The sequence below is a fragment of the Passer montanus genome, unplaced genomic scaffold, assembly GCF_014805655.1.
Source record: "Passer montanus isolate IOZ18808 unplaced genomic scaffold, ASM1480565v1 scaffold5, whole genome shotgun sequence".
In the NCBI taxonomy this organism is placed as follows: Eukaryota; Metazoa; Chordata; class Aves; order Passeriformes; family Passeridae; genus Passer; species Passer montanus.
Genome location: NW_024369929.1, coordinates 14,973,645 through 14,999,076, shown reverse-complemented (window position 1 = coordinate 14,999,076; position 25,432 = coordinate 14,973,645). Strand labels below are relative to the sequence as shown.

At 43.8% G+C, this 25,432-nt stretch overlaps 1 protein-coding gene across 1 annotated transcript in view; it reads left to right on the top strand.

Moving 5' to 3' along the window:
- The window catches only part of ADAMTS17 (ADAM metallopeptidase with thrombospondin type 1 motif 17), a 154,056-nt gene that overhangs the window by 37,905 nt on the left and 90,719 nt on the right, over positions 1 to 25,432 (top strand). Inside the window, exon 8 of the mRNA XM_039723597.1 lies at positions 20,700 to 20,805. Within this exon, the coding sequence (XP_039579531.1) occupies positions 20,700 to 20,805 (106 nt within the window). The remainder of the gene's footprint in view (positions 1 to 20,699; positions 20,806 to 25,432) is intronic.

Genomic DNA, 25,432 nt, shown 5'->3' with positions numbered 1-25,432 from the left:
TCCAAGATATTTAGAAAGTGAATATTCCTGGGACAAAACTAGTCTGGCCTCTTTGCTCTCTTCAGTCTTGCTTTTCCTACCTTCTCCTCTGGGAGTTTGATTATGTGGCAACAAAGCACTTATATCTTCACTTATACATTTTCTGTGCCCTATTTGGCCTTGTTGTGCCATTTGCATTTTTTCATGGCAGAGGAAGAATAAATTAATGAATGTTATTTCGTGGCATGCAGCTGGTTTGAGAAAGTGATTCATGTTGGTAGTACTAAATTTTAACCATGCAAAAGATTCTCTGGTTTTCCTCCTTTGTCAGAATTGGGAAAAGCAGGTGTCAGTTGTAGATAAATGGGTTTTTAATAGCCAGACTTCCATGCCATGTGCACACACCTGGGTGATATGAGCAGCAGTGTAGCCTGGCTTTGACTTGGGATTAATATGAGTGCAACAATTGAGACAGGTGGATGCCCACTGATCCTCCATGCTGGCTTAGGAAGGTTTATCTTGGTCTTTCAACCATCTCTGCTGTTGCCAGATTCCTGTTTCTCGCTTCAGCTCCCAGATATTCCTCTCCAAATCAGCAGGACTGAGTGGGAGCAAGAAGAGTCCAGCGAGTGACGTCGCGTTTGGTCTTAATGGATATGCTGAGGTTGCTGCACTCCCCAAAGTTCTCTACAACAGCAGCTTGCTTTCATTTCTTGCTTTACACTGGACAGATGAAGAACAGGGTCTCAGCAGGTGCATGTGTGTTTTCACACCTGCTAGTGGCTGAGGTTGGCCCTTGCAATGCCACTGCTGCCATCCTGTAAATGCAGCCACACTCTCTAAACCAGGAGACTGTGGCTGCTGCTCTATATAAGGCAGAGAATCTGGACTCTTAAACTCCTGTTTTCGATTCCCAGCTCTGGCACTGACTCATTTTGTGACATTTGGCAAGTCACTTGCATTCTGAATGCTTCTGTCTACCTCTGTGAAGTGAGGATTTTGAGTGCAAAGCTACAGGAGATTGCATGGCTTAGGGAGGTCTCCTGTAAAGAGTGTGGGGTTCCTGGGGCTGTGATGCAGTACAAGTCCAGAATCTAATGTTGCTTAGTGATATTCAAGAGACTCTAAGGATTCTCTTGGATTATATGTCCTGAAATAAGAGGACTCATAGTACTGTAGGTAATGCTATTTCAGTGACAATACCTTGATTTTCTGTACATTATGAGAAATAAGGAAGCAGAACTTACCCTGGCGGAAGCCTTGAGGCCCAGCTGTTGTTGGGAAGTGGGATTATGAAGTTTAAATGCCTCATAGGAGGTGTTCATTTGTGCTCTGAAAGATCCATATTGAAAAACCTGTCTGGAATCTTTGCCTGCCATGCAGACACGGTGAGAAAACAGCAGCAGGAGGTTTGTATTTGTGTTCTGGCAGGGGCCCCTCACTGAAACCAGTTGCTCTGGGGACTTGGTTCAAATTTTCTTGGTCCAGCTGCCAGGGTAGTATGGAGGGTTACATAATGGCAGAAACAAGCTCAAAAATGGGGAAAATGTGTAGGTATGTCTTGGGGTGATACCCCACTGTCTGCACCACGGAACAGAACCACAACTGTGTAAGAAATAGTTTGTTAATGCTCATTGCACTACTTGGTTGGGTAAGGTAGGCCTGGGAATAGATGGATTCCATTCCAGAGGAGGTGGGCAGAAAGAAAACAATATTCCTGTGTGGAGCAGTTGTGTTCCAACAGCCTCTGCTGTGGGATCTGCTCCTCAGTTTGAGCAGGAAGGTTCTCTTTGTGTGACACAGCTTTGTCACACACCAGTCAAAATTCCTGAGTTTGCTTCAGGCTCATCCCTCACCCAGAGCTGCTGTTTCCTGCAGAAAAATCTGTGTTCCAGCAGAGCTGCCTCCCAGCCAGCCAAATTGCGAGTTTAATGTCTTGCTATTAATATCAGGCTGCAGCTTGGAGCCTTGCACACTGTCAGAATCCAACCTTTCTGTGACATAAGCAGATTGAGAATGCCCCTTTCGTTCAATATTTCCACTGCCAGTGCCAAATAAGCAGCTTTATGGTTAGTTAGGAATGATCCTGCATATTTGAAGGCAAAGCTTGGCCTTCATTCTTCAGTGTACATGTTACCCCAGATCCAAGCTGAAGCTTCCCTGTATTCAGCTAATAATAAAATTGGGGGCAGTGTGGAATTGGGAAATGGAAAATGAGAATGTGTCTTAAATATCCTTAAATTGCCCTGGTTAAAAATGACTTTACCTCTGCTGCAGTCACATGTGCTCCTCTGTGGCTTGATGTTGGGGAAAAGAAAGCAGAGTAAGTGTGTGTACTGCAGAGGGGCAGGCTGAGCTGGAGGAATAGCTGCCTGGAGAAAACCAAGCACAGAGTGGAGGTGATTGAGAGACATAGTTTTCCAGACTCTTTCCACAAGTGAATCAGTGTTTGGAGAAAAACATTCCCATCTCCTGGCAGTTTATCGCAGTAAAGTGTTTCAAAATATGCCCAGGTCTGGCAAAAGAGCAGGATCTGTGGTCTGTGTCTCCAAGTAGGCTTTTTTATTCCATGTAAAACACCTGAATAAAGGACTGCACATTTTTACCTTTTCCTTGGCCATTTGCCATCTCTGGCTGGCCTGTCTACAGCAGGAGACAATTCTGGTCATCCTGCCTGTACTGTTCATTTAAATCTTCCTCCCAGTGCCCTGCCAGTGTCACAACAGAGAATTCATCCCCAAGGAAAGGGGAAAGACTAGCTGGTTTGCTCTGAGTGGAAAAGGAATTCTCACATTAAAAACATTTTCCATAGTGGTTCATGTTGAATGTTTCTGTATATTCCAGGGCGGGTTTTTATTTGATGCCAGAATAAATAGAAATACCTGCTGCTTAAAACAATTCATTAGAGCAGCAGTGCCTGGCTTTAGCAAAAGCCTTGCTGGGACTGTCCTTCAGACCAAACCCAAACCCAGCTTAATCCATTAAAATGAGCACACTGGAGGTTAAAATGGTGTTTGGGAAAGAAAGGGACCTCACAGCACTGCAAATTTCTGTCACTGTGGCTCTGCAGGGCAGTGGAGTCAGGCTGCTGGCTTTAGGAAACCATAGGGAGCTGTGGTCCAGTGCAGTGGGAGAGTTTTTCCCTTGCCTTTTGGTTGCTAGGGAATAAATGCTGGGCTGCACAACCCAGACAGTGCAGAACTGTGCTATTGGGCATATTCATCCCTACCCACCACAGCCTTCCAGTTTCTCTTCCCCAGCTAGCAATCCCTCCTCTTCCAAATTCCCACTAAAGATTCATGTGCCAAGCAAGTGTAACATGAGATTGCATAAATCTCAATAGAGCCCTGGGATAAGCACAGCCACTCAGGTAACTGGGAATTCCTGCTGCTGTAACCCTTGCTCTGCCTCACTCAGTGTCCTGTCTGTGCTTTTCCTTTTCTTGTTTTGGAGACGTGGCTTCAGCCAGGTGGCCTCACTGTGCACTAAAGACCAGAGGAAAATCCTCCTTACACCAGCCTCAGAATCTTGGTGGTGGCTTCACTGGGGTCAGGATCCTGGTCCTGTTCTTAGATGTTGCCTGAGACATGCAACCCTCCTGATATCATCTTACATTCTGCTTTTGTTGTTAAGGAAAGTAGAGCATTTGAATTTTATTTGCCTTTGGGTTTGTTTTGCAGCTCAGTAGTCTTGTTTAGGTTTGTCTTTATTCATTCCATGTACTGAGGGCACTGGTGGATTCTTGATCTCCTTGGCTGAAAAAGGTACTGTCCTTAGCTGGGAGCTCATATTGTCCTGCTGCAGGGAGTATTTGTAGAAAATGTGATCACTCATCTCTTTGGGAATGTATCAATCTTTGAGTGCTGTTGACTCACAGTTATTTCAGCTTTTAAAATTTTCTCTCTGTTTCCTGTCTTGGGTGAAGGAATAACTTGGGTAATTAAAACAAATGCAAGTGTTTAGTGGGAAGAGGAGTAGTTACAGGTTTTCTGTACATTTTTTCCCTCTTCCATGTATTCCCAGTTCCCAGCTTGGAGGTCTTGCAGACCCTCAGTTGCTCTTGTGATTAACTCCCTTCCCTTTCCTTTTTCCCCGTTTCTCTTTGGGGTTATTTCAGAGCTCTTAGGAGCTCTTCTCAGTTTTGTTCCTTCGTGCTGCTTTGTTCAGCTGGGCCTGGACAGGCAGAGGCTGCTGTTCCCAGGGGCCCTGCAGGGTCTGGTTTCCATCACTCAGACCTCGGGACGTGCCCACCGAGGTCACGGAATTTCCCTACATTTACTCCACTTCAGTCTTCATAAACCTCCAGCAGTTCCTCATTAGTTCTCCTCAATACATCATTCTCCTTTTGCAGCCCCAAAATGTGTTTCAGGCCCTTTTATTTTCCCATTATTTATCTGTCTGTCATGCTCACCCATCCCAGCAGATAAAACAGTGGCCTCATAGTGTGGTGTGTGTTTGAAGCTTGTTCTCAGAGAGCTGGAACTAAACACTGTCAGCAGGGAGGAATAACACACTTCCTGCTCTGTACCTGGCCTTTCATGTCCTCCATCAAACTGCTATTGGTAATTAATGCTCATAGATGTTTAAGCTGGTTTCTGAAATATGTTCATAGTTGTTGTCAGATGTAGGGCAGCGTGTCCAAAATCTTCCCATCAACTTCCCCCCCTGCTTTAGTTTGTTAGCTTGTCTCTGCTCATCCTAAATCTTGCTTTTCTTGTTGACTGCTCCCTCCTGACCTTCAGACTTTGAGAGCTTCTGTCTTTGTTGTGCCTCACCCCAAAGCTGGTGCTGGAGGTTTAAGCTGATTTTACCTTGAAATCTTTGCCTTCTCCCTTGGTTTTATTAATGGCTCATGGGGATGTGTTTTGATAAATGCAACTGTCTGAAATGCTGTGGAAGGGACCCATAGTGCTTTACCAGGCAATATATTATTGAGTAAATATTCTCCAGACCATCACATCTCAGCATTATACAGGGTGGTGCTGATTACTGTTTGAATAAAATGCACCTTGGTAGAATTATCATAGAATTCTATATTTATTTGGGACCATTAAAGCCCAGCTCATTCCAACTCTCTGCCATGGGACATTCTCCACTAGACCAGGTTGCTCCAGTCCCATCCAGCTTGGTTTTCTTCAAAAAATTCAGTGGCTACCAGAAATATGGTCCTTTCCCCTCAGGAATCCAGGACTCCAGCCCAAATCCTAGTGATGTCTCACTGGTGGGTCACTAAGCTTCTGTCTGCTGCCTTTACTGAAAGGAGTAAGTCATGAGGGAAAATATTTGCCATGACTTTGTTGATATGTTTTCTGATTGTCTGGCTTTATTCTTTGATTTCAACTCCATCTCATAAATTACTTTATGTGCTAAATCATTGTGCAGCTTGACTGGTGCAGGTGCAAACACGTCTTGCATTCCACTCCAGGGCCATTTCTGTCTGTGTGAAATTATATAGACATGTACACAAAGCACCTGGGAATTCTGGTCTCATAGCTTAAAGGGCAGATACCTGCATGTGATGTTCTTTTCCCCATCTCTTTACCCCTCACCCTCTTGCTATGTCTGGGGCTTTGACATGCGATCACTCTGGGGAAAAAGACTTGTTAGGACTGTTTGAACTAACAATTTCCAGTGAATTTACAGAAGAGTGTCCTTCAGAAGCAATTCACTACATTTTCATACTGACATGGAGAAAAAAAAGCAATCAGAAGTGTAATATTTTAATATTTTCGTTTGTGTGACAGGCAGGTCTTAGGGTTTTGGTTCTCCTGAGTATACTATGCTAGAACTTCTGAATTACAGTTTTATTTCCTAGACATCTTTGTGCCTCAATTGTTTTCTAAATTAGAGATGAGTTGTGGGACACTGCTTGAGAACCAAGGCCTTGCTTATGGCTAAGCATCATTTAACGATGATTTAAAGAAATCTCTGCTGTTTATCTCGGAAAGGGGTCATTGTGTTTGCAAACAGAGAAGCAGGAGCCTAAATAATGTCCAGCTAAACCCACTCTGCCAAACAACTGTCAGGAAAAGCTCTGGAACTGCTCCTGGCTACTGTGTGTGTGAGGCTGAGAAGCCTTTGAGGCAGACACGAGCAGAACAAGCTCATTATATTTGGTCTGTGGACAGACCATTTGTGTCTTTTGGGATTTGTAGTATTTCTGCTCGTCTCTTGCCTCATCCATGTAAATGGAGATTTGCCATGCTTGCTGCACTGCTTCACTCTGCAGCTCCATCACTTCCCCTTGCTGAGGGTTTGTTTCTCTGGAGGATTCTTACCAGAATGATCATAAAACAAATAAAATCATCAATTCTGCTTTCATAGCTCACCCTGCTTCTTACTTCCCCTTTTGTTAGAAAAGATTGTGGAAAGATAAATAGAGTTTCTTTTCCACGGTGTCAGACCTGCTGTCAGTGCTCTATAAATAACCCCTCTGGGCTGGGAATGCCAACCCCGGGCTCTCTGCAGCAGAAAGCAGAATTTTCTGCTATGACACGCTTCAGGCCAGGTGGACAGGGGAAAATGAGACTCATAAAAACCATTTCTCCCTGGTTCTCATCCAAGAACATAGAATGATTTTGCACATCCCCATTTCCAGCCCGGCGCCGTACCCGTTAATTCCTGGTGCCTCCCTGACAGACCATGAAACAACACATTCAGGATTTTTTGCACTGTATTTTATTGGTAAAAAAAATGAATGTATTGAGAAGAGAAGGAAATGAATTTGTGAACAGGGCTTTTCCTCAGTAAAATGCAAAGCTCTGTACCAAAGAGATCAGAGCTGTGATCCACATGATGCAAGGCTACCAGAGGCAGCTCCACTTCCTTGGGCACCAGCCAGTTCTTCAGGTCAGTGAAATAGTGCTTAAGTCCTTCAACAGGCCGGAGGTTTGTGTTCCTTCTTTGCACTGCCTGGGTCCTTATTTCCCCCGTGTTTACACATTCCTGGTCAGTTTGCTGCAGACTGCAGCACTTCCAGAAAGCTGACGCGTTTATAATCGAGAAACCTCGGAGGTTTTTCTTCTCCTGTCAGACATAGATGGCTTTTATCCAGTTGACTGCTTTACAGTGCCTTTATCCTTTGCTGGCTTGAAAACCTTTCAGATAGTTCCTATTGTTTTATAGACCCTGTAGCTAGAAAACCAAGCTTGTGTAAAAACATCTGTACATAGCTGTGCAATAGGCTGCAGACATGCAGGGTAATAAGGCATGATTGCATTCATTGTAGCATTTGCTCCACTGGATAATCAAATAGAAGCATTCCAGTTGCACACAGGATATGTAAGAGTAAAGGAAGGAAATGAAGGACAGTTGCCTACTGTACTTTTACATTTCTTTTGTTTTGCAGCTGCCAAGGCAAAATGCAATTTTGAGAGTGAGTTTTAAATAACATAGAGATGAGATTTTACTGGTGATAACCAAGAAAACCACAGTGGGAAGTGTGCATAAAACTTTCCCTCCCCTTCCCCAAGAAGGGAGTTTGATCTGTGCTGATTTCTTTTTTTCATTTGAATTGGTTTTTTCCCAGCTTTGGTTAATCATCTGGTAACATGACCTGGTATTATACCTAACCCATTTTGCAGGATGTCTGGTCCTGGCAGGATTTTGCTACACCATGTGCACTGAGTAGACTGAAAGTCACTTTAAATCCTTGGAATGTTGTTGGGTTTTATTTAACAGTTCTCCCACTGCCTCAGCACAAGCTCCTAGCTTTTCAGCTGGGATTGTGCTCCACATAATGCAAATAGGAATTGGGTATCTAAGAGTACTTTGCAGCACTGAAAATGTTCCCTGTGTTTACCAGTGTGCTGAAAATTCAGTAGGGAGTGTGCTCTAGCCAGCTGTGATCCACTACAAGCTCATTCCATGGCTGGAAATATTAATGGCAGGTGCTGTGGGGAAGGTGATGAAATTTTGAGCTGACCCAAGAATGCACAGACGCATTCTGGAAATAAATTACTGTCTCTAAATGCATGGCAGAATACTTTGAATTTTACACATACAGATTTGATCAGATATTCCTTGTAGAAAATACTGGGGTTTCTTTATCAAGTCCTTGCCAGTTTAGATATGAAGGTGACTACAGATAATGAAATTTTAGTCAAATTAGCACTGGCAGGTGTATATACATATATGTGTGTGTGTATTTGTGTATAAACTGTCTCTGGAACAGAGGTGGATTTCCGTGCTGTTTCATTTGGACACAAAGGTTCTGCTATGTAGGTTTACTAATTTCAGGTTCAAAATCCTATAATCTGTAAGGGTTTTGCCTGGATTAGTTTTGACAAGTCTTTTTACCTCTTAGATCAGCTGATAGAAATACATTGAACTTACCAGAATAATAATAGTAAAACCCATAGACTCAATCCATCAAATATCTTTCTCCTCCTGTACTCCTGCAGCATGATTTAGAGAATGTGAAGGATTTCTGTGTTTGCTTAGCTTGGAATTAGCCTTGTATTGCTGCTTTGGTTGGTGGTGATGAGCAGTCAGCAGGTTGAAGGCATTTGTTGGTTTTGTGTGGTTGTGTCATACATTTTTGTGGGGCTGTTTGCACTAAGGCTCTGCCTGGCCATAGCTGGGCTGCTGGGTACACATGAATGTTCTGCTGAGGATCTGCTTGTTGGTTTTAGTAATATCATCCATCAAGCTCCAGCATGTACAGCATTATTTGTGCTGTAGCAGACAAACAGTGTAAACACTGCAGTTATTTATAAGAAAACTGGCCAGTGAGTTAGGAAACTCTGTGTGGATGTTTTTATTTATTGAAAATGAGTCCATCAGTCTAATCAGACTTTGTTGTTCTTCAAATGACAGCAAAATAGGAGACTGAAGTTAGATTTCTATTTACAATGTATATTTTATATTTCTGTTTAAGAAACCTGTATGCTCATGTTTCTTCTGTGTGCTCCAGTTTGTTTGCTTTTCTGGCTCTGTCAGTCAGAGAGCAAATGTTGTCTCCAGCTTGGCCTTGTCTGGGTCCAAGAGTGGATGAAATTGCTGCTATAGCTCTCTTGTCCTGGCTCCTGGGGAAGTTCTGGTGCTCCTTCTAATCCCTTTGATGACTGTTCCGAGTGTCTGCTCCCTTCAGAGGGGCAGCATTGTTCACTGGAGCTGCTCTGCCCTGCCAGATGGTTTTCCCTGTGATTCCTGCCTGACCTTACCACACTCAGCAGCATCTGAATAGAGATGCTTTCCTGTGGGCATCCTGGGATCCTGCAACACAAAAGTCTTGCTTGAGGACAGCTGAAGTTCTAAACTTTGTCATTTCCTTTCAGCAATTTCTGCTACCTCACCAGAATTTGATAATTATGTTTCAGTTTCATGTTATTCATCCTGGTAGCTGATTCCTTCTTTCATGATGACCTCTGATTTCCCCAGACTTCTTTCTATGGGTTATCTGTCCCACTTGGATCTTCCCATTTCCCTTCTCCCTCTGGGGGGCCAGGTGAGAGGCAGAGGTTCCTGGCACAGCCCTCCCGTGTTGGCATTCCCTGGGATGTCTCTCTGCATCTGAGGAACTGGGAAGGGTGTGATGCTCCTGGCTCAGAGCAAAGGTCTGGATTCTGAGAGCATTTGGCCCTTTCCATGATGAAGAACCCCAGCTGTTGCCTGCTGTAGCCAGGATTTTGTTCAATGCCCTGATGGCTTTGCAGAGGTGCAGGACCCATGCACCGGTGTCTGTGAGCCACAGCATGATCTGAACACGGAGGCAGATAAAGCTTCTTGGCTTTACACTCAAGAAGAAAGACAAAGGCAACCTTCTGGGGGTGGAAACTGAGGTAAAAAAAGACAGAAAATTATTTAATGCACTTTTCCAAAGCTGGGGGTTATAATTTGTTGGTTCCAGTGAGACTGATCAAGCCTGTGCTGATTTTGATAGCTGGTCCAGTTAGAGAGGATGTTGTTCACATCCAGCTTGCTCTGTGGGAGTGCCATGAAGCTGATTATGTTATCACTAATCAGGTGGCTTTGTTGGGAAATGCTTCTCATTATATGGCAGCTGCCAGGAGGCCACTGCCACTGGCTCCCAGGCAGGCTAGTTCAAAAATACCCAACCTGTGTAGCTGGGGAGTGCAGCTGTTCCTGCTGCAGAGTCCCCAGGAGTCCTGAGAGCGCTTGGACAGCTGAGGACACCCTGCAGACTGTGCTGCACACTCAGGACAGAATTCTCAGTCAGGGACACAGGACTTTGGCTCAGAACTGGAGGTGTCACCCAGGCAGGTATTGAGGATCTCCTGCCTTTCCTGGGGGTGTTTTATTTAGAAACATGTGGGACTAGAAGAGGCACTTCTCTCCCTGTTGGAAGAGCTTCAGCACAAAGCCCTGGAGCAGTGACACGAACACAACGTGCATTAAAATGTCCCCTGGCTCCTGCAGAATCCTGTGACAATTTTCTTTAGTGCTGTCACTGTCAACTTCAGGGCTGTCACTTCTGAATTCAGTCCACAAAGGCCCCAGGACTGGGACTGTGCCTTGACTTGTGTCTGTGAGGCACCAGGGACTCTCTGGCTGCTGTCAGTCATTGCAAGGAGCTCAGTGGTATTCATCCAAACTTGTGTTTTCTTTCACTGGAGCTCAAGTTTGAACATGAGAGATTTCTTTTTATGAAGTGTGAGAAAAGCTCAGGCTGGTCTTTTTCAGAGTGAGAATTTCTCTGTAGCTGGTGGCTTTAAAGGTGACATTCCATCTTTGAGGAATGTAGAGAAAGGAATACTTAAAAAACTAGATTCAGGACATATTAAAAAATATCTCCAGCCATGTTACCTCTGAAAATAGCTATTACTTCTCTTCAGTCAGGCTGATGCTGTGATGTGTTTATGTCTGCATTCACTCCCTTCCTGGGAGAGGGTGCCAGGATGGACAGCTCTGTTTGGGAACCCCCAGGAGAGCCCTTTGGGTTAGCAGTAACCCAAATATTTTAACCTGGTTTGGTGAGTGTGTCTTTGCCCTGTGAGTGCTTTGTGCTCATGTGTACCTCCCCCAGTGATGGTTGTTCCCTAATATTTTTATAACCCATTAGCAAATTGGAATCAAACTTGAGGATGTGGAGCTCAGAAATATTAGGCTTTCAGAAGTTTTCTGAAAATTAGGAAACTAAGCAGAGGAAGGAGCCATGTCCGTGTGATGCTGCCAGTGAAGAAAAGATTGCATCATCCGTGTTTACACCAGGAGCCCCAAAAATCAAGCCATTAATTTTGCAATGAGTTTAGGGGTTTTTTATCTTTTCTCACTTTCCTTTCCTCCTTGCTATTGTGCTGTGGCAGAACAAATGTTGCTGGGCATCAGCTTTTCAACCCAAGTTCCAACCTAACAGTAACTCAACCCCATTACCCTTATCAGGCACAGCCCTCAGGTTTGTCAGCCTTGTCACATCAGGCTGTGAGGTTAAATGAGCACTCAGCAAAGAATTAAAACAGAAGGGCTGAATCAAGAATTTCTAAATAAGTTTATCAGTGCTGGCTGGCAGCTCACCAGTGTGAAGCCAGGAGCTTCAGCAGCCCTGGAAGTCAGGATGTGGGAGCTGCAGATGGGAAATGTCACAGGAGCAATTTGGGAAAGCATCTGTTTGGGGCTTGATCACTGCATCATCCCATTTGCTGGCCTGCCTTCCCTGCAGCTCACCTGAGCTGCTCTGATGTTGCCAGGAGAACAGCTTTGACATGCATACAGCACCTAAAAATAAAATATACTTTAAATATTAACATATTTCAAAAGTATAGATTAATTCAGGTCTTGAGAGTAAAGATTGCTGAGTCATTCTGTAAGAACATGGAAACAGTTTAATGGGGAGCTGTGGAAAAATGCCATTCATCAGCAGCACAGGTGTTCAGCCATCTCCAAAACTCAAAATGTTCAGCAGACTGGGCTGACGCTCTCCAGGCACTGAAATACTGTTTATTAATATTGTTTAACCTTTGCAGGACTGATCCTTGCTCATGAGCCCACCCCTGACCAACACCACAGCAGGCTGAGATAGGCATGGCTCAGGAAAGCTCTTGGAACTGTTAAAATAATATTTTAATTTAATTTGTAAAGCTTCATGAGTTTCATAGTGTTTGTAACTACAGGAAGGGAAAACCTGGAACTGAATTCTGGACCCTTACTGTTTGCTCTTAAAGCAGATGCTGTTTGGTACAGAGACTCCAAATATTTTTTCTGAATTATTGCCAAGTCTGACCTTGTCTCTTCATTCTGGAAGGGAGATAGTGAGGAATTTAAAGGCTCCAGAATCCCTGCTGCTGAATTCATTCCTTTTAATGAGACTGTTTAGCAGTCTCATTAAAAGCTCTGATTTGATATTTTTCTTCCTTCTCTCTGAATTCAGGCCCTCTGTTGAAGCAGGTGGCTCAGATGAGTTACAGGGACAAACTGACAAGTCCAAAAGTGGAATTGACAGAACTTATCTGAAAAAAGGAAGATGAAAATAGCCCCAAGGCTGGTTTTGGAACCTTACACAGTTTGCAGAGCTGCAGCTATGGCAGACAATGCCAGGGCTGCTTTTCCTTTCCTTGGGAGATGGAAACCTGCAGGTGGGAATCCATCCAGAGGACAGGTGTTGGCAGACTGACACAGGCATGTAGCAGAGTGGTGGGAATGGCAGAGTAATATTTCTCTCTTTTGTTTTGGTGGCTTATTTATTTCCTGAAAGATGCATCTTAGGGGACAACTGATGCAATTCTTGAGTTCAGGCCTCTTCCACCAGACAGCACAGGTCAAAATGAAAATACTGAAATATTGACTTTTGATAACATCTGGGAAAGGGAAGGGTGACATTCATAAAGGCTGTTTAGAGCAGGGGCAGGTGGAGCTCTCTCCTTTTCTCAAGCTATCCAGCAGTGAGAGATGTGGAATCATTTTTATCCTGTGTCTCTGTGCTGCAGCCACTGCAGTGAAGGACACAGCTCCACAAACCCTGAATCCAGTGCTGAGTCCTGCTGCTGCCTTGATGGGCTGCCTGCCTTTTTCATATTGTCATGCTGATGTTTCCATGTGTGTGGGAAGGAAGGTCCTGCTTAACTCTACAGCAGCTTGTAGGAAGGACTGGCAGGTTGAACACCATTTGTCCAACACAAGATTCAAATCCAAATGCCTTTGAGCCCTAGGCAGAGGTGACTTCGAGGGACAGGATCCAAATCCTGATTTTCAGTTGGTTTCACTCTTGTTGGTGATGTTTTCTTTGAGTTCTCAGTCTCTGTTCCTGTAGCCTTTCAAAAGCATCAGATCTCTGCTGCCTTCTGCCAGATCTGATTCTTTTCTGGTGTGAGATATCCCTGAACAACATTGTCCCCTGTGCTTCTCTCATTTTCTCTCACTATCTTGTATCTCTCTGATTTCCATCTCTTGTTCCTATACCAGTTCCAACAGCTGTCCCTCCTTTATGCTCAGTGCCAGGTTTTGCCCACACCTCCCTGCCTGAATAATCCATGCCCTCAGACTTGTTCAGTAATTCCTCAAGTGAACCCATGATGCCAGAGACTTCTGACCCAGGGCTGGAGATTCATTTTTCTCCAGCAGTAAGTACACACAGACATTCTCAGGGAGCTCATCTTCCTTTCTGATCTTATCTGCTGCCCTCCTTGACCCCTGCCTCCCTCAGAAGTGACTCTCAGCTGCCTATGAGATCAAAGTCATGTTTCCTGAAGCCTTCTGGAAAATCCATATTATCTCCATTTGCTACTTTTCTGTCCCTGTCTCTTCTCATTCCCTTATCTCTTCCCATTTCTCTTCCTGCCTTGTTCACTACATTTGAATTATGCCAGGCTTCTGTATTTTTCCCATCATGGTGTGTTAACTCAGTCCAATCCCCAACTGGAATCCCTCTCACAGATCCACCTGGCCAGCTCTTCCCCTGCTTTTCCTCTCAACAGCTGTCCTGATATATCTTACTTGGGGTAATCCAGCCTGTAATCCCTGTGTGTGTGTGAGCATGGAGACTTTCAGCACCAGGCAGTGATGTCTGTAAGCAGATGGTGAATTAGCTGCCTGGATTTGGGAATCAGCATTCAGGAATGGTGGTCTGGTTTGGACTAAATGTCCCAAACTCCATATTTAACTAGAGAAACAGGATTGCAGGAAGGAGCTGTGTTTGAGCTCTGCATTCAGCAGCCCAGGCTCTGGGGAGTGTTGGGGAGAAGCTCTCTGGAATGTGGCTGTTAGCATATCAAAGTAGAGTAAACATGGAGATGATACCCTGCTTCCTCTGCCCCAGTTAATTAAGGCACTCCTCATGTCTCCTTGGATGGGAGGATTTATTAATGTGCTGTCATGCAGGGGAGTGATGGTTTGCTGAAAGGGAGGAGCCATTAATGACATGGAGGATGTCACGCTGAACAAAGAGCAGATGTCAGGGAGACAGGGAATTGCTTTTATCTCCTGCTTTGCTGAGGTCTTAAATCCTGGTGTTTTATCATAAAAGCTTAGAGATGTAGGGCTGGAAAGAACTTCAGGTGGGCTTTTAGTGCATTCTCTTGCTGCAAGGCAAGGTCAGTGGTGCCTGTGTCACTGATGGATATCTGCTCCATGGGGCTGAGCTGCGTGCTTGTTTCCAGCTGTCTCTGAAATCCAGTGAACACCACACCTCTCCTCAGGTGAATATTTGTGTTTGTGATCACAAGTCCTGGTCAATGGCACTGGAAAGAAATGTGGTTTCAGACATGCACATGCCAAACCTCTGAGGGTTTTCCGAAGGTTGTCTGCTCTTATAATGCAGCATGAATAATGTTTTTGTAGGACTTGGTAAAAGGGATCTTCTTGGCCAAAAAAAGTGTTAGAGCATCTCTCAGCTTTCTTATGCCCCTGCATTTGGTGTCTGAAGCAGCTTTTGCTGGTGTGGGTGAGGACAGATATCCCTGAATCTAGGAGAGGTCTCAGTCTCTAGAGCTTTTCTACTGTCTGGGCAGCCCCCTCTCCCTAAATCAGTGAATTAGCAGAGTGTAAATCCAATGCAAATAACACTGGAATAAAGCTCTTGCCATCTTGGGGAATGTCTGTGTGTGGGCAGGTTGGTAAAGAAGCAGATAAATGATTCATCCATTAAACTTGTAAAACCTCAGGAGGGTTCCCAAGAAACAGAAAAGCCCTGCAGAAAGACTGGGAGGTGAAGCTGAGGGTTGGCCGTGCTGGGGAGGGGATTCCACATGTTCCATTAATTGCTGTCCTGCAGGGTAATTAAACAGAGAAAAGGAAGATAGCAAAAGCACTCCTTGAAGCTCTGATGATTAAATCTTGCTGCCTCTGCAGGTTTACAGACATGAAGAGGTCTGGCCTCACAAAGGTATTTTTATCAGGAAGGCACTGTGGAGGGCAGCTGGTTTAGGTGTCAGGTAATTTGTTTGGAAATGGGCAGTGCACTCCTGCCTGGGCTCCAGGGTGGGATGAAAGAATTGGCTGAGAAATTCTATTGAGCTGCAGTGGTGCCATAGCTAAAATTTGGGTGTTTCTGGCTGGATCAAAGTCCTTCCACAAAGATTAAGGCTGAATCTTCCACAAAGATTAAGGTTGAATCTGGCTTGTTCAGCTAGAGCCCTGGTCTTGTGACATGTTATCCATGGCCACTCATTAGATCCTTGGGTGTTGTATCAATATTCAATGCCAAGTATCTCTAGTTATTCCTAATAATCAGAAAACTATCTCCTTCCAAAGGTATTGAGCATTTCACTCATTTGTTCTGTGAGGACCTTGTGTTCTGAGAAGTTTATCTTTGTGAGCTGCAGAAACATCAGCTGGCACTGTGAATATCAGGGAAAGATTTGATCTGTTAGTCCTTCAGGGTGAGTGTAATGAAAATCAGGAGGTTCAGAAAGTACCTACACTTTGTGTTTCAGCTGTTTATTTTTCTTGCTGGGCTTTTGGGATTCTGACAGCAGTTGTGTACACTGGAAATGACAGTGTTTTCAGAAGAAGTTATTTTATTGGGCACTACAGAGCAGCTGTCTGAGTTCTGGGAAAGTTGTGCTGCATCCCTGCAGGTCATAGTGAACAGAGTTTTTATAGGGGTCATGATGAAATTCAGGACAGGCTGTATTCTCCACAGGGAGAAGAGGATTCTGTGCTGATGGGCACATTTTCAAAAAGTTGCCCAGGTACAGAAAGTCAGGATCTGGTGGTCAGGATTCTCCGGAGTCCTGGTGGCTTCCATCAGCTGGTCCATGACATCAGAAGCTCTTCCTCTATAAGGACTTGCACTGGTGTGATTATTAACTTGTTTTCTTACCTGTCTGTAGCTGTGTCTCATGCACTGGTTGGTTGCACTGTAATTTCTGTAATTGTGGTTCATGGTGAGTGTGTTGTTTTCAGTGTGGTTTTTGTTAAGTGCTGTAACAATGAAAATTATTGCTAAGGGAAACAGTTTCCATATATGAATATTAAACTCTAATGGAAACCATGTTGTTACTGCAAGATTAACAGAAATTGGCATCTTGGAGGACTATCCAGCATTAAGCCAAATTAATCAGTGCCACTAAGATTGCATGTCCAGCTTTGAATCAGAACATTCTCATAAAATGAAGGAACAGCTCACCCTGTTCACTTTTCTGGATGATCCCTATAAACCAGACTTGGCCTGCAGGCTCAGTGGTGACAGCCTCAGCCTGTCTGTGTTGTATGTGCTGGAGTGGGCCCTTCCATGGATACAGTTCTTTTTCACCTGGATACTGCTGGCTCTTGAGACCTGTGTTTATTCAGCTGTAGAACAGTGTTAGTACCTATCTTGGAGGCAGTTTAGTGGGTTTCTTCTTTAATGTTTCTTAAACTTTGGAACCTTTTCTATGTAGGCTGTATAGAAAGGGAGAAGTATTTTTCATTTTAAGTATCACAAGCACTGGAAGATTCCCTTGGTGACTGGCTTGATGTGTAAATACAGGCAGGGCATCTCTGTCAAACATATCATTGCCATTGAATGGAAAGGCAGAGCATGAATCACTTCAGGGTTTCCTGATTTTACTCGTGTAGGATGTTAAGAGAGGCTACAGGAATGTAATTGATGGCAATGTGTGAGCTGCACAAATTGAAAATCATGGGAGGATGAGAAAAACATCAGCTCAACACCAAACTAGTAATGATGGGGAATGGGAGCCTTGCTCTGAGCATGTGGATGTGCAGGGAGTCTCTGTCTGTGCCAAGCAGACTTCAGGACTGGGAGTTTGGCTCCCTTCCCAACAGCAAATACATTGAGCAGGAGGAGAGCCAGCCAAGTTTTAATCAAGTAAAAGTTCTGTGTCCAGAGGTGGCTGGCAAAAGAAGAGATTAAAGTATTAGGAGTGCAATGAAAACAAGACATTAGAGAGTTGAAAGCTGGAGTACCTGGACAAGCCACTTGCTGAGTGAATACTCCAGAGCCATGAGGAGGGAGCCCCAGGTGTTTGGAGCAGGGCAAAATGGGAACCCACACACCAGGACTTGTCTTCTCCCAGCTTTGGCCATCCCTGTGGCAAGTGTGTAATGTGCTCATGCCTTGCTGGGCTGGGGGGAGAGATGGGATCATTCCCCTTGGAGATACTGGCTGGCAGGAAGGCCAACAGCTGCAAACTGTTTATGTATGACAAGTTTTTGGAGAAATGTGAGTTTACACAGTTGCCTGTGTCCCAGGCTTTGCTGTGGAAGTGCAGATAGCTCTGCATGTCCAAGCCCAAGCACAGAAGTTATGGCCTGTAATTATGTAATTTCTCAGGAGAGAAAGGAAAAAACCGTCGTGCTTGGTAATAGTAAAAATAGTAATTGGCTTTCCTTTCCCTCTTCCACTGATGCTCCTGCTTGACCTTTTTTGTATATTAAAAATAGATTTGTCATTAGTGCTGACAGCATATCTGAAAGATAAGGACATTTTTCCCCCAAAGAAAGTCACTATCTGTGTATTTGCAGAGGCACATGAGAAGTGTGGGGTTTTGTTAAAAAATAAAACCCAGAAATCCAGTTCAGCTTCCTTCCTTATTTTTTGTTTTCACACGCACCCACCTGTCTCACAGACAGGGCCAGAAGCAAAATTACCAAATAAAAGCATTTCCTCTTGTATTATTCCCAGCCTGGTAGAACCATGGCACGCCAGGATTTTCACAAACATGTCAGAATTTGTGAAGTTTTTATTCCAGTTCTGCAGACTTGAAAGGCTCAGATAAAAATCTGGAAATTTAAGAGGCAAACAACAGTTTCCATTCATCCCAATGAAGACATAAATCATGTTAATGCAGCTACCAAGGCATTGTGCTACTATTGTTGTTGGTTAAAGGTGTGTTTTTCTCTGCATATCAGTTATGTGGGTCACTGTACTGACTTACAAAAAAGTTGCATTTATGTTAATGGATCAGCTAGATTTACTAAAGATCTGGAGTATGTTTGCAGATCAATAATTTATTTGCTGTTGATATTCTGATGAGAGGAATTAATGCTAAAATGTATTGGTCCAAAGGAAAATTATAGTCTTAGGAAATATTTTGATAGAAAAAATAGATTTCAAAAACGTTTTTAAGGCAAGCTTTTTCAGGCTTAAAATGTGATACCAATTTGTTATAACTGGCTTGCTGCTCCAGAATGACTCTTATTAATAAGCACTCAGCAGTTCATGAGCTGGACTTCTCACTGAGTTCATTCCATGTACTCCAAAGGTTTCTGCTCTTCCAGGATTATGAGTTTCTCTGCCCAGTCCATTTCTGTAATAATAAACTCATTTTAATTGATCATTGCAGATATTATAAACTGGCCACACAGGATTCACATTAAGCACTGAAAATAGCTAATAAAAATAGATGACTAAGAGTCTGTAACTGAGCCACAGTCACTACTTCTTTGACCACTGATGGATGTACAAGTCCTTAATCATTACTTTTCCACCTTTGAATAATGAGGGTTTTAGCACAGAGCAAAAGCCAAAATAATAATGTGGATCTGCATTGCCAGGTTCAGTGGGGATTAGAGCCACTAAACAAAGACTTCAGAAGAATTACTATTTGGGATAATGTATTTGACATTTTAATTGGTATTTAACATATTTTAATATATTGGCAGAATTCTAGACGATTCTGCTGCACCACACCTCCCAAAAATGGGAATGTTGCTCCCTTCCATCTCCATGATGGCAAACATGGACCCAGCCTCATTTTATAAAATCTCTCAGAAGGAACTTGGCATGGATAAATTCAAGCAAAACTGGCTTGCCTGATTGACCCCTGTGCCTGAAATGCAATTGTTGCTCCTCAGTTAAAACCTCATCTGTCAGACACAGCTGAGAGAGATATTGGCACAGGTTAATGGAAGGTAAAGGCAGAATAATCAAATGTTTGGTTTTGGCTTCCCTTTAATCAAAAAGGGGAAAATTCATTGGGCCACCAGGTGCGTGTGCACTGAGCTTGCAATCTCAAAAATCTTTCCCAAAGAAGTCTCTTCCTTCCTGAGCAATTCCTTGACATCCTTTGGACTATTGTGCATGTAAGAAGCAAGTCAGCCCAAGAAAAGTGCTGAAATCCAGCCTTTTAGGCCATTGATTTAAAAGATTAAATCTCTCTTTTTTTTTTTTTTTTTTTTTTTTTTTTTTTTGCTTGTGGTATGGATCTGCCCTTTCACAGTCAGCATTTTTAAAGTAAGCAAGTGTTAGTGCCTGATTTCTGCCTTCACTCTTCTCTGCAAGTGCTGAAGTAAAAGGCTGTAGCCCATCCCTTCATTCCATCCAGAACACTCCTGGCAACTAATATCCACATCCTTATTGTTGTCAAATCTCATAAAAACAGAGCTGGACTTCTTCCAGGTCTAAAGTTTTACATTTGCACTCTTATAAACACAGCTTTATCAACTCTGAGAGGGGAAGAAAAAAAGGAAAACAGGGAGAGATCATGACTCCATTGCATGGTCATGGTCTGCTCCTTAAAGGCAGCTCCATCCAGGCACCCCTCCATGGAGCCAGTGAGGAAATAAATTCCTTGAGTGCTGTTAAATACAGATAAAAGCAGAAATATCCACTGGGACACCCTGTGGTGCCAGCACAGCATTCCCAAGTGCAGTGGCACTTTCAGCAGGGGCCACTCTGGCTGCAGGAAGGGCAGATGAGGACTATTGTTTTTCCATAGCAGAGGTTCCATGCCATAACTTTTGAATTCCTTTTTGGCCTCAGCCTCAAACCGTTCGTGGTGCCCACACAAACAGGAGAATACTGTGCATGGATCAAATCCTAAATTCCACTCAGTAACAGGAGACTTGTGCCACCTACATTGGCTTTGTGACTCACCAGCAGCACTTTGCCAGCTCTCCTGGCTCTGACACTCTAGCTTTCTTTTTAGTGTGAAAATAAGGGAAAATGTAAGATCTTTTCAGAGTCTCTGCTTTATTGTTTTATTCCTGCTCCCTGACTTCATTCTGAAAATCAGAACTCCATTTAAGTGCTTGCTCAGGCTCCTTCACTGCACCTTCTAATGCTGTAGTAGAGGGTATTAGTAGACAGGTTTAGATGAATTTTTGGGTCAGTGAAATTATTTTTGAGACAGTGAAATATATTTTCCAACAAAAGCAGTGGAGGTGAGTGTGTTTTACTTATTTCCTGTCTGACAAAACTCTGCACTGATTCTTCACTAGGGTGAGGAAGAAACTGCTCAGATGATCTTGTATGGTAACTGCTCTAATGTTTTTCATTCTGGTTGCATTTTTGATCACTTTGGTTGTTACTGCTGGATGTTTTGAATGAATGAGCTGTTTTACTGGTTCTGATGGGAACATTCTCTGTGTTTCTGTTGCAGGAATTGCTTACCTAGGAGGTGTCTGCAGTGCCAAGAGAAAATGTGTTCTTGCTGAAGACAACGGTCTCAATCTGGCATTCACAATTGCACATGAACTTGGGCACAAGTAAGGACTTGTCCTTCTGTTTCCTTCTTCACTTATGCCACTGCAGGATACTTTTATTTAAAGCCAGACAAGTGCAATTACTAGAGTGGTGTGTTTGTTATGATTTCATAAATGTAGCACATTGATACATAACCTAATTTTCAGGAGCCTTATGTAAATACCCATTTTAGCACACAGAAATCTTTCTAGCTGTTCTTTCCCTGTTTTCAGCTCTCTGTTCAGATTCTGAGTAGCACAAAGAGGCTTCAATCTCTTAAATGATTGACAGTAATAGAGACAAATTCTGATTTTCTTTACTGTGTAGAGTAGGTCCACAAAACCAACATGAGCCTCAAAATCTTTGAACTTGCTAAGTTTTTTCTGAAGTTCAGGTGTCTGTGTCAAGGACTTTAATAGTTAAATAGTTTGGTAATGGTTTCATCTCTGCATGTGAAGTAATCTGCTGTGACTGAAATGGTAAACATCAGTATTTTGGAAATGCCCTTAAGCAGAATTATTTGATCAACAGAAAGAATTCTTATAACTTGATTTATCAGCTCAATCACACCTTAGTAAGACACTTTGAACACACTGGAAAAAGCAGGAAAGAACATGACAAGTCCTAGTCAGACAGCAATTTGCAGAATGAGATTACAGGGTACTTTCTGCAGGTGACTTTGGAGACTCTTTAAAGCTGCTTATAAATATCCCATGGGCAGAAGAAAACAGAATTGACTGGAAGAGTCAGCTGCATGCTCTTAGTGCAGACAATGAGTTAACCAAAGGTCAGCTCCACGTTCCCTGCTCTCCAGGCCCAGTGTCACTGCTCTTACTCATAACACTGATGAGCTTTTCCCCTTTCCATTGCCATCCCTCTGGTTGCAGTGTCACAGTTATGCTGTGGAAGGTACAGAATTAGGCCAGGAACAAAGTTAAACAGGGGGCAGGACTGTGCCTGAGGGGTTTTCAAGCACTCCTTCCTTCAGCCTCTCTGGATGTAAGGTGGGAAATCCCAGCTTTGTTCCTGCAGTAAGAAGTTGTGCCTGAGGTTTTTCTGCACCCTTCCTACAGCTCATGGGTCTGGTGTATCTTCCCTTCCTGCAGTAAGAAGTATTTCACAGCTAAGTCAGAGCCAATGGAGCGTGTTCAGGTTCTGGCCAATCTCATTCCATGACAAATAATTACTTTATGGCAATGTATTTCAAAGTTGCATGGAGGATATTTAGGTTACCTACCAAAAATGAATCTCCTGTTCACCCTCCAGTGACACCAAAGGCAGCTGAGCCAAACCGAGGGTGGTTTCAGCAGAAATGAAGGACATTTGGTTTTGGTTTTATTTAGATTGCACGCCAAGATGTTAAACTGAGCCTAAACTTAATAACAAATTAACCTGTGGGTAATGCTAAGGGAAATTCAGCACTCATCTTTGGATGGGCCAAGAGCAAGAGGGAAAAATACTTGAGCTGCAGAAAATCCAGCTGTGTGAAAGAGTGAGACTGGTCTGCCCTGGTGTTTGCCAAGTTTCTCAGCAGAGCTGACAAGCTTCCTTCTAATAATGCCTTGCAAAAAAATCCCCATCATAAATAGAGGATGTAATGCTTTCAGATACAGCTCTCCATCTGTGCAGAAAATTGCCAACTCCATTTGCTTCTCTGAGGGCAGTTTTGGTGGTAAGACCATAATGTCTTTCCTCTGCTGGTTTTCTTTCTTTGCCTTCATCTTGGAAAACTATTTCAGGAGTACTGGAGGGTGTGGGGCCAGTAAGGCCCAGTTTAGGGACCCAAGGAATGGGGGTAATGTGGCTCTAGGAGGGCACAGGAGCCAGGAGGGCTCCAGCTGAAGGTTGTGGAAGCTGTTGGGAGGATTCTGCTGCCACAAGGGTTTGGGGACATGTTCCAGGTTATCTCACTCCACAAGGAGCTGCAATTGTCTGTCACACATTGGGGCAAACCCTTCTGCCCCCTCTGCCTTGCACCAGCAGCCTAATCAACCCCAGCACTGCCAAATCAAAACAGAGTGGGGGAAATGCCATGCCTGCCACCCCCCAACCTGAGCAGCAAAATCATCCCTCTGTCACCCACCAGTGGCCTGGCTGCTCATTTCAACCTCTGACCAGCTCTCTGGTGTCTTCTGGAGGCCAACAGCAATCTTTTCATTGACCATTTCCACCTTACAGGTGTCAGGCCTTCTTCTGGTGTTGACCTGCAGTAAGATGCTCTGAGCAGTCCTGTTTCAGCACATCTTGTGCAAATAGAAGAATTCTTTGCAGACTTTAGAGTTTTTGAGTGAAATGTAAGGAAACCCATTGCAGACATGAACACAAAGAAGTTGACATGAGCTTTAAAAATGAAAACCAAGGAAAACTAGGTGCAAGTTTCTTAATTTAAAATAAAATCCTATCAAAACTTATATCCATATTGGCAAAAATAGAAATTTTGGAAAGCCATAATTTTGAGCTTTATTGAAGTCTGATTTCCTTATGAGTGTAGAAAAGCTGAGATTTATTATTCTTTCCTTAAGACTAACAAATGTCTGTGGAGATCACAAGCCCAATTTGGCATTCACAGATAGTTTCTGATGTGGACTTTGGAAAAAGTGAATGGATTACTAATTGATGTGTCAGATTCCTAATCTGCCACTAATGTCATTTGGACTGACTGCAAAAAACACTATTCCGGACAGCTGCACTGTGAAAACATGGAGGCACCATTAAATAGGTCCATTAGGATGAAATAGGTCCTATGAAAGTTGCAGGATGGAAGTTCATCTTCAGGTTTAACCTGTGGAGTTGTTGCTTGATGATGGGGTGAGGGACATGACTTTTGTATTTAAATCCAAGTCTGTACTGATAGTTTTGGTCCATGGACACAAATGGATGTTCCATCTGTACTTAGATACAATTTTTTCTCCAAAGGATCCAGGAGAAGAGTCTTGCTGTTACAAAAAGATAACAGGCAGGGAGCCTAGTGAAAGTGTATTGAGGCTGCAAATCATAAACTTCTTCCCACACAAGACAGGACCCTCAGCAAGCCTTGTTCCTTCAGTCAGCTGGGTCAGCAGCGGATGTCTTCTAAAACAGCACACTGGAGCGTAACCAGGGTTTGTTGGATTTTATTCAGGGTTTGCTGGGTGGGGTCCTGACCTAGATAGAAGAGAAGACCCATAGATCACAGTGGTCACTGAAGTCTTAAAATGTACCAGCCTGAGGTCTTCATATTATAAAGATAATATGAACACTGAGCATTTCTGACTCGCATCTTTCCTCAGCATTGCAGGGCAAGTCCATCAGTAAAAGCCTAAAAGTGCCCTACTTTTGCCACCAGGATCCTGACTGGTGCCTCTCTCCTGCTCCACCTCCATGAACTGCTCCAGTGTGAGGCTGATCTGGGATTCACACCCCAAAGACCACCCTGAACAACCGACTTGGAGAAAAATACACTTCCCCCCCTCCTACTTCACTCTTTGCCTACAGCAGTGACTTTGTTACCATTTTTAAGTCCTTCTCCAAAGAAAAAGTCAAATAAGTTTTTGGAAACAAAAGCTGGGATTCATCTGTGTATCCGTTATCCCGAGCGGAGCGGGGTGGGCTGCAGCCAGGGGTTTTTCAGGACAACAATGCCAGCTTTGTTGCCATTGCTGTTTCTTTCAACAGCCTCAGCTTTCCTGTTGTGGGATGGGGGCAGGCTTGGGTGAGGAGGGAAGATTCCCATTCATGAGCCAGAGGAACCTGGCACTGCCTGGATGGGGAGAGAATAGCCCGAGGTGGTGTGGCTGGGAGCCACGCTGGGGCAGATGCCCTTAGGAAAGGGGATTAAAATCAACTGACAATAAGCAAGGAGCTGCTTCTTGCCAACAGCCTGAAACCACATGGCCTCAAACTTGAAGCTGAAACAGATGAGGACAAAAACGAGTCCAAAGGTAAAAGCCCATAATGCACAAACCAAACAGCTCAGGGCTTGGAATCAGACAAAGAGAAGGGTTTGGAACCGGCAGGTTTCTCTCCAGTGTGCTTATTTGCTTTAGATGTGAGGTATTGATAGCTGTAGCTTGGTTAAAATGACTTCAGGGTGCATAATTCTTTGCTGCCTTTGTGGTGTGTCTCAAACATCGAGGTGTTGCAGGTGAGGGAGAAGCACTCTGGATGTTGCCTCTGTGGCTGGTATTTGTGCTGATGGACTTGTGAATAACATTGGCCTCCCTTGATCTGTGTAGTTCTGCACCCAGCAAAGAGATTCATGCAGATGTACCAGAATGTGAAAACACTGTGGGCTGAGGAGTGGCCCTGAGCAGATCCCAGAGGTGCAGAGTGATGCCCTGTAGCAGTTTACAGCAGCAAACCCAGTCACTGTGGTGCAGCTAGCCAGGATGCTGAGAACCAAGCAGGAAATTGTCCCACTTCTCCCCTGCCCCAAAATTTATAAAAAATTAGTCATAATGCATGTTAAAAATGAAAAGTTTCATGTGGAAGCTGAGGACCACCCCAGTAAACGTGACAGATCTGTGCAGACAGGTAATGCTGCAAAGTGCACACTGTGCTGATGGAAACCTGTTCCTTTTTCTGGATCAGCCTGTCCTGCCATTCCAGTAGAACAGTGCCAGCAGCATTAGAGACAGACAGCCAAACCATGGTGCTGGGGCAAAGGCAGTG